The following is a 15,799-nucleotide window of genomic DNA, read 5'->3' on the forward strand; positions in this document are numbered from 1 at the left end:
TTACGAAGTATTTATGATGATTTTATTCATATTAAACTTTAATGGTTAAAGACCATCAAAAATTGCAGTTATTGAACATCTGGTTGAATCGTCATCGCTTAATAGGTTTCTCCAGACAACTCTTTCATGAGTAGCTTCTTTTAAGCTAAAGTCTAGAATAAATTCAAGAATTTATACAATCATTGCTTGAACCTGTTTTTTTATTATACCTGTGATTCCACTTCGTCTCATTCAGCTTTTCATCAAACCGCATCAAATCGAGCTTGGATTATAATTTTCTGATTACTATCTGTATTCTCGACGAAACAATGGAAAGGAATCTAAATTTTCAAGCATTGGACAATAATTTTACCATTTAATCAACCTCCTCATGCTTTGATAATGAAAACAATACCAGAACTGGCAGTGAATCGAAAAGGACGATTTTTCTAAGCAAATGGCATAATAGAGGTAAAACAATGCTTTCAAAAAACATATCATAATCTCGTGATTTGTTTAAGCCACATCATTTTGAATCTTCTATCTCTTTCACAATTCCGATAGTGATGGTTAATTCAATGCTTCGCTATCAATTGGTCAACTAATTAGTACATTGATTAATGCTAGACTTTATAATTTACTGATAATTTTGAATCAGGCTTTAAATGATGAACATTGGGTGGTCAGTGACATTGACATAGCTTTAACTGAGCTAAAGATATTTCAAGATTTACCCGATTTTTGAAAATCACATTTGATTATTTTACTATTTTTATCATCAAAGATAATATAACAAAGCATATCAAATCGATTAGGTCATCAAATTGAAGATGATTATCAGAGCTTAATCAATGGTATAAAAAAGTGATCTCATCAGAAACACAGTCACTTTTGTTTTAATTATTACATTTGGTGCATAATTAATTTAAACCATTATTAAACGTTTAACAACCATGATTAAGACATTCTCTTTATCTGTCCTCTTTTTAGGTCTCATCTGTTCTTCCCTAGCTTCTCATGTTCCCGAAGATGACGAACAAGATCCAAATGAGTTTGTCGACTCCATTCTGACCATCGCTGTTAAAAAGATACATGAACAAGGTGCCATCAGTATTCCTGGTAAACATAAAGTAGGACCATTTGGACTATTAACCATTCAAGATGTGGCTATCCTTGGCATTCAAAATATCTCGAGACGCGGAGAAGCTCACATCAGAGGAGTCGAGGTAAATTTCATTTACCAGAAGATGATTTGTGCAAATGAATAATAAACTCCTTTTTTGTACCTTTCAAATTTTCAGGAATCTGGAATCATCTACGTGAACACATCATTCACTTTGACCAATATTCGGGCTAATTCAAGTTTTGTTGTTAATCTACCAATGAAGGGAGCCATGAGAGTTACCGCAACCTCCACCATCGCCCGAATTGACTTGACAGTCCGAGCTCAATACAATCCTGCCAAAGGAACCCTTACACCTGAAGCAGTCCACATTGACTCCTTTAGTGGTGTGGTAACTGTAGTTAAAGGATTGGGTCCATTCAACCCGATCGTTGAAAAAATGACAACAATCACAGCTGACGTCTTGGAAAGGATTATCGCCAAAATATTGAACATCACCATTGAACATACAATCGATGGACTAGTCATCACCATTCCCCAAGAGTATTAAGATAAACCATTAGGAAATCCGTTCAGCAGGTTCATTTGGTGAGACTCAACAGCATTCATCTTAACACAGATGCTAATGTAAATACATCATAACCAATGGACCTAATGAGAAACCTGATCAAGTCTTTCATTTTACAATCTTTTACTCGACGACCAATTTTACATGGAAATGATTCCCTCTTATTTTGTTTATTACAGTTAAAATAGTAACCTAATCTATTATCAAGTTAATCAAATCTTTACATTATAATTTAAAAGAATTGTGACGAAAAAAACTCATGACAAATGACGTTCATGATTAAACTGTTGGTAAATTTCAATCAACCAGCTAATACAAAATGATTTGGCAAACAAGAAAAACAACAAGTGAACAGGAATGAAAAAATTCAAGGTAAATTATTAACAATCAAACATACGGAATAAACCAACTGGTTGACTATCAACAGATTGTTTTAGCCATTTGAAAAGTGAAAACGGTAAACTTGAAATTGGGTTAAGCATGAAATCTTGAAATCAGTTGATCGCCCAAGAAGGCAACTAATAGATTTAAAAGAAAGATTAAATTGTCGTTTATTTATTCAATGGTGTGAAAGACCATACAATTAGATGGCAATTATTTTACATAATTAAATGTTGTGCCCATTGTTTGTTTACAAGTGTATATTATATAAGTTGGTTTTTTTCCTGCTCAACTTACCAATTGAATTGTGACAATTTAGGTGATAATATTGATAATAATAAAACATTCGTTGTCACCTAAATTAAAAGGGTAATAGTGAACAAAATTGTCTTAGTAAATTGTAATTTAAATCCACTAGATAACACATAAAAAAAGGTTGAACTCTCAACCCAATCGGTTGTTTATCGAGAGGGATAAAAATTATAGATGTCGATGGATCACGGAGCAAGATTAGACTTGAAATCCTTTTAAATTGTGTGTTAATTGGTAATCAGCAGATTCCACCAATCACAGTTAATAATTAAGCACAAAACCAGTTCAAATCGTACTAGATTTGACCTGTTGTCATGTTGGACAATTTGACAACTAAAAATATAATAAATGGATAAACAGAAGAAAAAGATTGATCAGTATTAACATTGAAATTAACAATTAATTTTCTATAAATGGGTATAAATAATAATCAAATATTGTGGAACAGATAATAGAGATTAAAAGGTAAAAATGCGAAATGTTAAAAAAACATTGATAAATGGTATTTGTTTTTGCAGCAAAAAGCAAGGCCTTAACCAGACAATTACCGTGTTTCCGCACATTCTAGCACCGGGCTTAATAGTGAAAATTTTCACTTCTTAAGTCATGTTGACACTCATAATTTAGCTCTGTGTCTTAAAAATGATTAAAAAAAGCAAGAATCGATAACAAAAAGATATGTATCCAATGTAATAAAAACCAGTTTTAAGTTCATTTTTAAGCCACAGTGCTAAATTATGAGTGTCAACAGAGCTTAAAAGTGAACTCACTCATTAACAAGCTCGGTGCTAGAATGTGCGGAAACACGGTAAGATTTAATAGTAATATATATTATTTACAATTAAGAGAAGCAAAAGATACATTGTACATACTTTTGTGTGTTAAACTGTTCAGTTTGAGTTGTCTATTGAAAATTGTGATTAAAAAAAGTGTTTAAAAAAAGATGATCTAAAATGGTTTCTCTCTTTCAATTAGTATTATTGTGATTCTCGATCAACCTTTTGATTGTCACACTCAATATTAAAATTGCCAACCAAATTGACTTACCTAGTTAAGGAGAGCAAATTAAAATTTATAATTCAAATCAAACTAACACTTTCATTTTGCTTCAAATAACAATCATAATTATGAGTGTTGTTGCATTCATTTGCTGTTACTATCACTAGTTATAATCATCGTTGTTGTAGTCGTAACAGTAATTATCAATGATAAATAATATGTATATATATATGAAAAAAGGTAAATCAAAACCGGATAAAGGTTCAAATTTCAGGTTGAAAAATCAATTGATTGCTAAATTGATTGTTAAATCCAAGCCATTAGTCAACTGCATGTTAACATGCAACGTGAATCTCAAAATAAGTTGATACACACAGAGTAACATTTGTAAAGTTAAAAAAAAGCAATGAGATGAGCTTACTTTATAACAATTTGAATTTTTTCCGCAGTAAACTCAAATGGATGGACAAAAAAAAGAAGGAAAAAAAGAGGATTTTCAACTATTCAACCAATCTCATACAGCATAATTTGTTTACCATGTTAATCGGATGTTGATTGAGTGTACGTGTGTGTATATTAATATTATATCACGTTATAAGTAATTAACAGTGTGATTGGTGGAAGAAAAGGGTAAAGTTTTTGTATATAAATTTTGCTTGTGTTACGCTGGTTCGTTTTTAAAAGGATTGTTAAGCCCAACCTTGGCCCGTGATCGTACATTGTTAACAAGCTCCTGCGCTGCCATGGTAGGAGAATTGTTGGAAATAAGGCAATTCTTCCTCTTCCGATATGGAATTTAAATTGTTAGGACCTGGAGGTGTTAATTTAACTGATTCCCCAGTAAATTCAGAGTCGAAGTATCTGGTATCAGTTTCAGAAGTAACAGCTGGTTTGAATGGAGGAATAACCTGAAAAAGATAGTAAACAAGAAGTTATTAGGATTCAATGTTATATTTTTTTCAATTATGGATGATAGACAGGCAAAGGAATGCTGACTAGAGAGCAAGTTAACTTGACTCAGTGATAATGCATGTATTTATTATAATTTCATAGGTTGATGATAATGTCTATGATTATTAACTGGTTTTATAGAATTGTTATTTTATTATCTTTTTTTTCATCTTTCATCACTCTCTCTTCTTCTCTTTTCATTTCTTTCTCCTGAGTTCATGTTATTGCCCATTTTGCTTTTATTTTCATCATACCTTTTTTGCAAGGACATCTTCCCAATTGATTCCGGAAAAAAATGCATGAACCATGATTTCTTTTGCATCATTTGGTCCACCACCGAGACGTTTTTTAGGATCTTTATTGAGTAAGCCTGCTAGAAGACTTTTAGCTTCAACTGAAAGATTTCGAGGGAATTTAATTTCCTCCATTAAAATAAGTTCAAACAGGACATCATGATCTCGGTCGTAAAAAGGTAACCGACCACACATCATTTCATATGTAACGACACCTAAGCCCCACCAATCAACGGCACGGCCATAATCAGTGTCTTCAAGAATTTCTGGGGCCAAGTATTCTGGTGTTCCGCAGAATGTTTTTGTCGTTACACCCCAATTAATGTCTTCCTTACAAAGGCCAAAATCGGCAATCTTAATATGACCATCTCGATCCAACAATAAATTTTCAAGCTAAATGAAGTAATGTGATAAAAAGAAAAGAGAAGATTAATCTATTGATTGAAGATAAGTAAATGTGATGATCAAAAAGATTCAGCAAGATGACGACAATTGAAAGGAGAAAAATGATGATGATGATGATGATGAAGAGACAGGATTTAGAAAATATTAGAAAAGTAAAGCAAAAATAAGGGGAAAATAAGTGAGACAATGAATAGCGTGTTGTTATTGTGTTTTGAGAGCCAAGAATTTATGAAAAGCTTATGATGAAATGGATGATGTGTATTGGCAAATTTGTGAATATTGACAGAGAATGATGATGATGATGATGATGATTGGCATGATGACATAGGCAAGGAAAAACAGGGAAAGATAGAGACAAAGAGCGAGAGAGAGAGAGTGATAGTAATAAGAGCGGGCAAACAGAAGAGAAAAAAAAGTTGTAAACAGAAACAATGTGTTAAAATGTTAGATACACAGTGATAATAATGAAGAGAGAAGGAAAATTAGAGAAAGAGAAATGATAAAACATGGGGAGAAAGCTTGCAGGGGAAAATGAGAGATGAATGAGATGTATGACGGTGAAGAATACTATGAACATGAAGATAACCATTTTGTTTACCTTTAAGTCTCTGTATATGATTGATCGTGAATGAAGATAATCGAGAGCTAGAAGTATCTCACTGGCATAAAATCTTGTTCTATCTTCGGTAAATATCCTTTCCTTTGACAGATGGAAAAACAATTCACCTCCATTAACATATTCTATTACGAAGCATAGTCTATGATCAGTTTGAAATGAATATTTCAGTGTCTAAGGAAAAAAAGTGAAAATTGGGGAAAAAACGAATAAATTAGTAAATTTTTTGTTATTGTTTTTGTTGACATAAATATAAAGCGTGTAAGTGAGCAAACAATTGATTCAATGTTCATCAAAAATAATCAATCAATCAAAATATGGAGAAATTCAGATAAATAGAAAGAATGTGAAGATAAGACAAAATAATAGAAAGATAATATTTCTGAGTTATTGAAATACTGTTAGTCGAAAGTAATGCAATGAGAAAATTGTGATATCTGTTGAGAAAAACAGAGAAAAATGTATTGAATGTATCTTTAGGAGGAAATGATAACTAGTATCAAAAAGTAGGTAAGAATCTTGGTGCAAAAGTTACAGATAAATGCAAGTGGAATGATGAATAAAAAATATCATTAAAGGTAAATCGGATGAGAAAAGTGAAAAAATATCAATAAGATTGATAATGTGTTTTGAAAATATTTTAACAAAAATTAATTGATTAAGGGCATCGAACTTGAAATCATATGAATTCATGAAGTTATTAAAATCATTTTTTCAAGATAAAATATTCAAAGTGGTTTTGAAAACACAGAATGATTAAGAAAGTTAAGGTTATGAGCCTGATCATGGACCCCTCGTCAAATCCTGAATGTTAGGTAAGTGACCAGAGATACATTGGGATACACCGAGTATTTACGCATCTAGAATATTTTTATTCTGGATTACTGAAGATAAGAAATAAAAAAGATGAAGTTAATTGTTTTAGAAGGGTAAAAATGAAATATTGCTCCTATTTAATTGAAATCTATTACTATTCATGATCCAACCTTGCTTCAATGTTTATTTTTGTCTCATGAAAATATTCAGACAACTTGGATGCATGGTTTTAACAACAACAACAGAGATTAAAAACAAACAGGTAAGCAAGTAAACAATAACAATTTCTGTGGCATTCAACCAAATTTAGAAAAGCAGGAAGAAAGGGAAGAAAGGAAGGTTAAATTGTTAGACATGCATCTAAATTAGGAAAGATGAAGTTAGATTAAAGGAAGAAATGAGTTGAATTGAATCAGTCAGATTAAATTATTGGTGTGTTTTGTTTGTCACCGTTTAATGTTGCATAATTTGCCGATGTTTAATGTTGCCAGAAAAGTACCAACATTTACAATTATGATTGCTACTGGTTTTTGTTGCTAATTGACTGTGTGAATGAGAGTTTAAGTGTTAATGTTTTGTCAAATGAACATTGAATGGCTAATAAATTAACCTTAAGAGTATTAACAGATTAGCAATTAAATTTCCCTATTTTGACAATCAGGAAAATAAAGGGCGACAAGAATATTAATTTTTCAATAGTAATGATCTTTGTGAGACTATTAAAGGGAGTGATGATGATCAAGAGGAGGAAGAAAGACTTACAACATTATCATTCATCAGAGTATGAACAAAATTGAAAAAAGCCGAGTCTTTCCTTATTATTTCACCTTGTTTCATGGAGCTTAAAGTGGACAAATATTATCAATTTAAACACGTTGTTAAACTATTAATTGAGTTTCATTTTGATTTACATTTGCTTGAGTAAAACTATTGTTGAGTAAAAGATGAATTGCAGTTATTTTTGTATTTTTAACCGCAATTACAATATAAAAAAAACAGTATTTCAAGATATTTTTGAACACTTTCTGCTTATAACCTTACCATTGTACTTTCATTTCAATGTGATGACAATATAATAACAATGTATCAATATAAGTGAAAAGTAAATTGCTTAATAAACCAAACAATCATTATAATTGCTAAGTATTATTGATAAAGCTTGTAGCAATTTGTTTCAGAAATCAAAGAAATAAAAACAAAGTATCAATTCAGTTGAAATATCAATAAGCTATTGATAACAAGTTAGTTTCAAAAGTGAAAACTCAAATTGAAATGGATTGATTAAAGAATTGAGTTCTTTGTCTTCATGGAGAAACTAGTAAACTTCAAGGTGAAGAGATTAAGACTGAAAATCGAAAAGAAAAAAAAGAAAAAAATAAGTGTACTTATTAAAAACATGGCGAGTTGAGAAGAGCAGACAAAGTTAACTTAAAACTGATTTGCAACACTTGATAAAAATGTGACTCTTTTTCACAATTTTAAAAAACAATCATTTCATTGAAGAAACGCTCAAGACGCATCTGGGTAATTTCATTCTTTGAGTTGACTTATTTGTTTCCATCATGAAAGAGTACTTCCGTATGTCTTTTCAGACCTAGGACAGAAACTATCATTATTTTGTCTGAGAGAGAAAGAGATGAAGAGATGAATAACTTGATGCTAATCATATTTGCAAGATGAATAATTTTCAACATTTTTTAAACTGTCTGGAGAAATACCATTGTCTTCTTGGCTTTTCTTCTGAGTTTTTCACATTCTTCAGCGCTTTTATAATACTATCATTTCCTTTTTATAACAAGAGATTGCAGAAATTCAATGTTTGGGTTACACTTGTTAGACAGATTTATAGATGAATGAACAATGAATGAACCATAACAAGGGCGGTGGTCAACTTACTATTAAAAAAGGATGATTAGTCCGTTGGAGGACGCTATTCTCGGTTAATGTGTGGGTTATTTCGTTTTTAGCAATGATCGCTTCTTTCTTTAAAACTTTCATAGCGTACAACTTTTTACTTGCTTTCTCCCGGCACAATACCACTTTGCCAAAAGTTCCTTTGCCTAGAACTTTAATGAACTCAAAATCGTCGAGACTCTAGATTGAAAGATTAGGAGAGAGAAAAGAACAAAAGATTATTAGAAAGATGAAGATGAAAGGGAACAATAACGGAAGGGAATTATAAATGGTAGGTTGTTAGGTAGGCAGGCAATAAAGGTAAACAGGTAGGTAGATAGGAATAGCTAAAAAATACGAAAAGTTGGAAGATGAAATTAAGAAAAATAAGAAATAATGAGAGAAAAAAACAGAGAGAAAGAGAAAGCTGAAGAAAGAAAGAAAGAAAGAATGGACAGAGGTAAAAAGAAAAGGATAAGAAGAGATTGATTTGATGAGCTCTCAATTATGTATCATTATAATTAACTAATCATTACGAAATGCACCAATTGTTGGTATTAAATACACTCAGTGTTTTCATCAATTAGCTGGAATTTTCGTTAATTTAAGTGTTTTATTTCTAGAATAGGGTAAGGACTAAGAACACTTGCTTTTGTATGGGCTTGGTCCATGTGCTTATTATTTCTAAAACAAGGTTTATTCAGTGGGCTCTCAGAAAATAATGAATTCAAGTGTAATGATTAAAGATTAATGGATAAATGGAATCAGGATCCATGAATTTCTGATAATATAATGCTAAATTAAAAGAGAATTTAAAAATTATAAATTCAGGAAATTGTGTGGACATTCGGGAATCGTCTGCCTTTGTTTAAATGCTTAAAGGTAATGTCATATAATGTTTGTAATTTGAGCTTCCCAAGCTTAGTATGGCTATAGGGGGTGGTATGTGATAAGCCACTCAGTCATACAAATGGCTAACTTCGGGTTGAAAAGGCCTAACATAATGGGTAGTTAAATGATAATGGATAAAAGACGGTATCATAGGTTGAAGTGTAAAGACAGGAAAATGAGGGGAATAATTAAGTTAAAAGAGTTAATTACAACTTTTTTGCCCTTTGATGTTGAACTGTTGCGGTTAATATTTAGCTTGCTGCTCATATCCTCATCTTCTTTGAGATCCATCATGTAGATGTCTTGATCATCAGCAGCCTCTATAAGTGAGGCAACATGTTCAATGGCATGGCACCATTCATTTCTGTCATTGTCAGTGTCAGCACAGAAAGTTCTCTCAATAACACTAGACCAATGAAGTCCTTTCAATAGAAAGGTATAAGGCTTAGACTTTTCGATTTTAAACACCTGACAACCTCTCACAGTAAAACGATTTAATGGTTCGCCAGCTTCCTTTCCAAGTTCAGGTTTTTGTTTAAAACCTTTGAGATCACCATTCTCATAAAGTATGAAATACCTTGGCCTCCAGTTACGAATATGTTCACCTTTTTTTATAAATTAAAGATGATTAGAATACACAAGATTAGAGAATAAAAAATGAGAGTAAAAATTGAAGCCAAAAGATGATACACAATGGATCATGGTGAACAAGATACGAATCATGTGAAGATGATGTCGATGATGATCACGAAGCAGATAATCAAGAAGAAAAATGTGGATAAGAGGTAGATGGTAAGAGAAAGGTAGAGAAATAAAGAAAAAAAATATATGTATGAAATACGAATAGAAATTGAGATTAGAATTGGGATATTAACAGAAAAATGAAGGGAAAAAGAAGGAGGTAGTAGATTGATAGAAAGAAAATTGAAAGAAAATCAGTTTTAATTGTAAATATAATTTACCTCTTTTCAAAAGCCATCCTTCTTTAATCAATTTTGGCTCTGGAATGTTTGTTAACATTGTAAGTTGGTCACTTATTTTGAGATTGACTTGGAATCCTTGCAACAATTACCATTTAATTTGTTTTTTCATCACTAAAGCCAGATGTCTTTTATTTTACTCAATTGCCTCTCTGAATTGCTCCTTTTAAAAAACATATATCATGATGAATAAAACATCTCATAGATGGAGCCCTACATTTATATAAAATCTCACACATCAAAATCAACAAAATTTGATAACCGAGAGACAAGTCGACTAAATTTTCGCCTGACTAATTATTCTAATTAACCTGATATTAATTAACCATAGTCATCTAAATTACATGTTAAGCTTACCTTGAGTAACCAGTGTATCCACCGAAAAGACACCTCTGACCCTTATATTTTTCTGTGCTCGGATACATCATCTTTACACTCATCATGTCAACAACAACAAGCAATTTGAAGCAAAGGTTTATCCGCCTTCTTAGGAAATTTAAGCTTCCTGAAACGGAAGCTTTTGAATCTGAGGAACAGTATAAAGGTTATATGGAACAAGTTATGGCTCAAAATGAAAGCGATTTCCTTGATGATGATGATATAGGTGATTTTAGTGATTCAGGTCAAGAGTTTGACGATATAAGCATATCATCTACACCAAAGCCAAGCTTGAAGCCTTATTTTTCAACATGGACCCTGGAAGGTTCGACATCTGTTAATGGAGGAGCCGAAGCAGCTCCAACCACATCCAATATTCATCCTACAACCTCACCATTATCATCATCATCATTATCAACCACCACAACCACCACAACAATTACCACTACTACCACTACTACCACTATTACCACTACTACCAATACAGTAAATACACCACCTGGAGATAAAAAATCGTCTAAACTTCGCAGAATTTTACGAAAAAGAGACTCGAAAGAAACGAAAGAATTAAAAGTAAAAAATAACGATCATCATCAATAATAATCAGTGTTTTTAACATTTTGTAAAAAATAATTCAGGGTACAATTAAAAAGATCCTTTAGCAATGTTAAAGGCCTGAATTGTCAACACAAATTTCAAATTTGAGCGCTTCTTGAACCATCAAAAATCGGTTAATAAAGTAACTATAGAGGGAGTCACTCCGGTTACTGGTTACACTAGCTTTAGTTTGAAATGGAAACAGGATTCCGGGTTAGTATCGAGTAGCTATCAGACTTGTAATCCGGGACTGATATTTTGTAAATTCATAATTGGGCAGTTAATTTATTTGTAAAGACTTTTTTTTCAAAAATTAATCTAATTCATTTAAAGTTGTTTGTATGAATTTTGTTTAATAAATTGAGTGACATGAAACTCCTCAAGCCCGTTTGGGTTAATCATGATGGTTAGTTGATCCTTGTTTTATTCATTTACTTGAGTTTGTTTGGGTTTTGCTTTTTTACATGTGATCTAATCTCTTTCTTCTTTTTCGCTCTTTTTTTATTTTATCAAATCAAATTGCTCTTTTTGTCAATTAAACTTCTAGGTCAACCTATATTTTCTGTTGATATACATCCTGATGGATCTAAATTTGCCACCGGTGGACAAGGTTAGTCTTAAAGTCAATCATTTGAAACATCTCCGGCTAAATTAATCGGTTTACCTATTCCTCTGTCTTTCTTTCTTGTTGGCGGCCTTTCCAATTTCTCTTTTTAATATCTTTTGCTAATCTTTTTTCTCGCTACACTTTTCCAGGTGGGGATGCTGGGAGAGTTTGTTTATGGAGCATTGGACCTATTATTGATGAAAAGTTGGAGAAAAATGATTCAGTGCCTAAGTTATTATGCCAAATGGACAATCATTTAGCGTGTGTCAATGTTGTTAGATGGTCACAATCTGGCAAATTTTTAGCTTCTGCTGGAGATGATCAAATCATCATGATCTGGCAAATCTCCAAATATTTAGGCTCTTCGACATCCTCAATTTTTCGAGGAGCTGGTAATGTGGAACAATGGAGATGTATTGCTACTTTAAGAGGACATTCCGGTGACATTCTTGATCTCAATTGGTCACCTCAAGACGAATATATTGCATCCGGTTCAGTTGATAATAATGTAATTGTTTGGAATGCTCGCAATTTTCCAGAAGTTGTTGCAAGATTAAATGGACACAACGGATTTGTGAAAGGAGTCAGCTGGGATCCAATTGGTAAATATGTCGCTTCACAATCTGATGACAAATCAGTCAAGGTTTGGCGAACCAAAGATTGGAAAGAAGAAACTACTGTCAGTGAACCCTTTCGTGATTGTGGCGGTACAACTCATGTACTTAGATTAAATTGGTCACCAGATGGTCAATTCTTGGTTTCAGCTCATGCAATGAATAACCGAGGCTCAACTGCTCAAATAATTGAAAGAGATGGCTGGAAAGCGCAAAAAGATTTCGTTGGTCACCGCAAAGCTGTCACCTGTGTCCGATTTAATCCAAATATACTTGAAGAATCCTCAAACTTTTATACATTGATCGCTTTAGGAAGTCGTGATAAGTCAATCTCCGTCTGGAGTACCAAAAATAAGCGACCTACCTTGGTAATTCATGATCTTTTTGAAAGCTCAGTACTTGACTTGACTTGGAGTAGAGACGGCTACTCTCTGTTAAGTTGCTCCTGGGATGGTTCTGTAGCATTCATTCGATTTGAGCCGGGTGAAATCGGAAAGTTATCCTCTCAAGAATCCAAAACAGCCTATTTTCAAAAATTATATGGAAAAAGTCTGCAATCTCCTTCCAAAGAAACACTTCTTATTGAAGATCCTGAAATTCTAAAGATACGTGAAAAACAACTCAAAAAGGTAAAAACTATTTTAGATTTTTAATTATTATGCATTGATATTAAAATTTCTTTTGTTTTTTTTGCAGAAAGAGAAAGAAAAACAGTTGTCTATTTCTAATAAGGATTCCAAAAGTCCGAACTCACTGATTTTGCAAAATGGCAGCAATAATTTTTCCTCTAAATCTAATTTAAGTATTTGTGATAAGAACAAAGTTCTCAAAGGCCCTACAGATAAACAAATTGAGACAAGAATGCCAAATGGACGTAAAAGGATTACGCCAATTTTTATACCGCTACCAACTGATTGTGAAGAAACTCCAATATCATTCACAGCAACTACATTTTCATCATCAGACGCTCCATCTGACATACCTTCGGAGAAACGAGAAGGTAATACATCAACTCCCATCAAAATAAATGAAGAAAAAGATGGCGAATCACCTGTATCACTTGTCAATCAATCATCTAAACCAGGAGTTTCTTCAACAGCACCATTACCCAGTCCTTCACCTATTAAAGCACCTAGACTTTCAGGTGAAACAAATCAGACTAAACAAGATGAGCCTTCTGTTGACAATGAAACTACTAATTCATTAACCTCTCCAAATACTGCTTCCAAAAATAATACTGAGTCGACAGAGAAGCGTCCAATTTCTCCTACCAGCAATGTATCTCCATCTTCAGCTGTAAAGAAAGTGAAACTTTCAAATCCACCATCATCACAACCTGTGAAAGTATTAAATAAACCAAATGAATCTAATCAGACAAAACAAGCCAATGGACAGTCCAGTCAATTGAAAAAATCTTTATCGACTGACAAAAGGAAAGGTGGCCGTACAGGGGTCGGAAATATAACAAAAACACCCACTCCTCCAACTTCAACTACTCGTCCCGAAGAAAAAACCGATAATCGACCCCTTCGATCCGAGTCGAAAGTTTCCGCGATTTTATCTAGTTTAAAAATTGACAAAAGCTCAAATCTTCTCGTAAAAATAACCGGGGATGATGGAACAAAAAAGAATCTAATTGTAGAAGTTGAAAATAATATCAGCAATTCTGCATTAAGTATTGTACGAGTCTTAAATCAAGAAAATGATAAAGTTTGGGAAATGGTTTTATCATCAAAAATATGTGGTTTATCGGCCTGTCCTTATCTAGTCGCAGTTGCCTGTAGTGATCTAACTTTATCCGTCTTCTCTACTACTACTGGAAGAAGACTTCATACACCTTTAACACTAGACTCGCCCGCAAGCCGATTAAATTGTTATAAACATTATTTACTAGTTGTTACCAACAAAGCATCAGTGTGGTTATGGGATTTTGAGAATCATTCAGTGAAAGTTAAGAATGAATCAATTTATTCACTTCTGTCTACGCCATCTAATTCAACCATTGTTAATACTGGAATAACCGAAACCGGATCACCGGTGATTACCCTTTCTTCTGGAAAATCATTTGTGTTCGACTTGTCTTTTGGAAGTTGGTCGCTAGTTTCAAATGGCAATGATCTTCTCAACTTCTTCTCCGACTACAAGCAAACTTGGAGGCCTGAATCCAGTTCTTATCCACTTGCAATTCTTCAATCTCAAAACAGGTGAGTGAATTTTAATTGATAAAATCGCTCTGAAAATTAAGTTTTTCAAGTCTTTCTATTTCCATTATTTCAACTTGCAAAAATTTGCTTTATAGCTCACACATAAAATCTAACTTATTATTTTAATTTCTTTCTTTCAGTCTTATCAAAACGAGTCATAATATTTTTTTATCAAACTCAAATCTTCAGAAGACTGGCACTCTCAGTTTCTTAGATCAACAATTGACTTCATCGCTCATTCTTGGTTCATCTAAAGAGTATCGACAATGGCTCATAACATTAGCTCAATTTTTAACTGAAGAAGGTATTGAACCTCGTTTAAGAGAATTGTGTCAATTTCTATTAGGTCCACCATTTTCATCATCGGATAGTAATTGGGAAAGTACTATCTTAGGAAATGAAAAACATGAACTTCTTCGAGAAGTTCTTGCCATTACTACCTCCAACTTGAAATTACAACGCATCTACACTGAATTCAAACAACAACTTGATCTCATTTCATCTGCTTCATCTTCATCATTTCTTTGATGCTAACAAGCATTCACCTCAACAATTCTCATTGCAAATTTCATTACACCCATTGTTCAACCGTAGATATGTACATAGTATATAAAAAAAGTAATTCAAAACAAAAATCATTGTAACCATTTAAACCATAATTTCAATATAATTTTTCATTTATAATCTTACGAAAATTGTACGAAACGATTCGAGATTTGTCTTAAAATAATTGCAATCAAGAGTGTGTTTACTCTTTCATTTTCTTCTACTATGTCAAAAAATCTGTTCATTTTCCCTTCTCTTTTCCTTTCACCAAAAATAATGTATTTTTTTTACAAAAAAATGAATACTGCAATGAAATTTCCTTTTTGGCAACCACTTGACCTCCAATTGATTTTCTCGATGAAAAATTATAAAAGAAATAGCTCATTGCCAATAAAATTGATATCAGTTTAGTTTTAGATTTGAGAAACTAAAGTTCTGAAGTCCAACTATATTTATTGATTCAGTATCCATGATCCATCCAGTATTTATTGGTTTTTATCAAACCAAATCTAAGCATAATACTGAGGGGTCTTTATGATAAGCAGAGAAATCAAATATTCTAATAGTCTTTTGCTGATAAATTAAGATACCTTCACAAAAAACAATCTTATTGACATTCATCAAGTTGATGAATTTTGATGGCTTC

General features: G+C 32.5%; 3 protein-coding genes across 6 annotated transcripts; 2 read left to right on the top strand and 1 right to left on the bottom strand.

The window, feature by feature from the left end:
- The first annotated feature begins 876 nt into the window (after nt 1–876).
- On the top strand, nt 877–1,971 carry LOC107363027 (mite allergen Lep d 7). The gene is made up of 2 exons (XM_015930195.3): nt 877–1,205; nt 1,281–1,971. Exons 1-2 carry the CDS (start codon nt 933–935, stop codon nt 1,650–1,652), a joined length of 645 nt encoding a protein of 214 aa, XP_015785681.1. The 5' UTR covers nt 877–932; the 3' UTR covers nt 1,653–1,971.
- Nucleotides 1,972–3,746: 1,775 nt separating this feature from the next.
- On the bottom strand, nt 3,747–10,339 carry Akt (AKT serine/threonine protein kinase). 4 transcript variants are annotated; one of them, XM_015930183.3, is made up of 6 exons: nt 10,190–10,339; nt 9,441–9,832; nt 8,340–8,537; nt 5,610–5,801; nt 4,568–4,999; nt 3,747–4,270 (listed from the first exon to the last, which is right to left on the bottom strand). In XM_015930183.3, exons 1-6 carry the CDS (start codon nt 10,245–10,247, stop codon nt 4,085–4,087), a joined length of 1,458 nt encoding a protein of 485 aa, XP_015785669.1. In that variant the 5' UTR covers nt 10,248–10,339; the 3' UTR covers nt 3,747–4,084. The 4 variants fall into 4 exon arrangements, with proteins under 4 accessions (XP_015785669.1, XP_015785662.1, XP_089123937.1 ...); XM_015930176.3 differs by having other exon boundaries at nt 9,438–9,832; XM_089267811.1 differs by lacking the exon at nt 5,610–5,801.
- Nucleotides 10,340–11,328: 989 nt separating this feature from the next.
- Hira (histone cell cycle regulator-like protein) lies at nt 11,329–15,483 on the top strand. The gene is made up of 5 exons (XM_015930152.3): nt 11,329–11,588; nt 11,730–11,792; nt 11,939–13,032; nt 13,100–14,607; nt 14,748–15,483. The coding sequence occupies exons 1-5, from the start codon at nt 11,552–11,554 to the stop codon at nt 15,133–15,135; spliced, it is 3,090 nt and encodes a 1,029-aa protein (XP_015785638.1). The 5' UTR covers nt 11,329–11,551; the 3' UTR covers nt 15,136–15,483.
- Nucleotides 15,484–15,799: the final 316 nt, after the last annotated feature.

This window comes from Tetranychus urticae, chromosome 2, assembly GCF_039701765.1.
Source record: "Tetranychus urticae isolate SD_2017Ah chromosome 2, NJAU_TeUrti_SD_1.0, whole genome shotgun sequence".
Lineage (NCBI taxonomy): Eukaryota > Metazoa > Arthropoda > Arachnida > Trombidiformes > Tetranychidae > Tetranychus > Tetranychus urticae.

What these genes read in the sequence shown, in the direction of transcription:
- LOC107363027 (XM_015930195.3), top strand. Translation starts at nt 933, where the DNA reads ATGATTAAGACATTCTCTTTATCTGTCCTCTTTTTAGGTCTCATCTGT. An exon ending in CTCACATCAGAGGAGTCGAG is followed by an intron (nt 1,206 to 1,280) that starts GTAAATTTCATT and finishes TCAAATTTTCAG; the next exon opens with GAATCTGGAATCATCTACGT.
- Akt (XM_015930176.3), bottom strand. Translation starts at nt 10,247, where the DNA reads ATGTTAACAAACATTCCAGAGCCAAAATTGATTAAAGAAGGATGGCTT. An exon ending in TCATATACAGAGACTTAAAG is followed by an intron (nt 5,000 to 5,609) that starts GTAAACAAAATG and finishes TACTTCATTTAG; the next exon opens with CTTGAAAATTTATTGTTGGA. An exon ending in AAGATGTCCTTGCAAAAAAG is followed by an intron (nt 4,271 to 4,567) that starts GTATGATGAAAA and finishes TATCTTTTTCAG; the next exon opens with GTTATTCCTCCATTCAAACC.
- Hira (XM_015930152.3), top strand. Translation starts at nt 11,552, where the DNA reads ATGAAACTCCTCAAGCCCGTTTGGGTTAATCATGATG. An exon ending in CGTTTGGGTTAATCATGATG is followed by an intron (nt 11,589 to 11,729) that starts GTTAGTTGATCC and finishes TTAAACTTCTAG; the next exon opens with GTCAACCTATATTTTCTGTT. An exon ending in ATTCTTCAATCTCAAAACAG is followed by an intron (nt 14,608 to 14,747) that starts GTGAGTGAATTT and finishes TCTTTCTTTCAG; the next exon opens with TCTTATCAAAACGAGTCATA.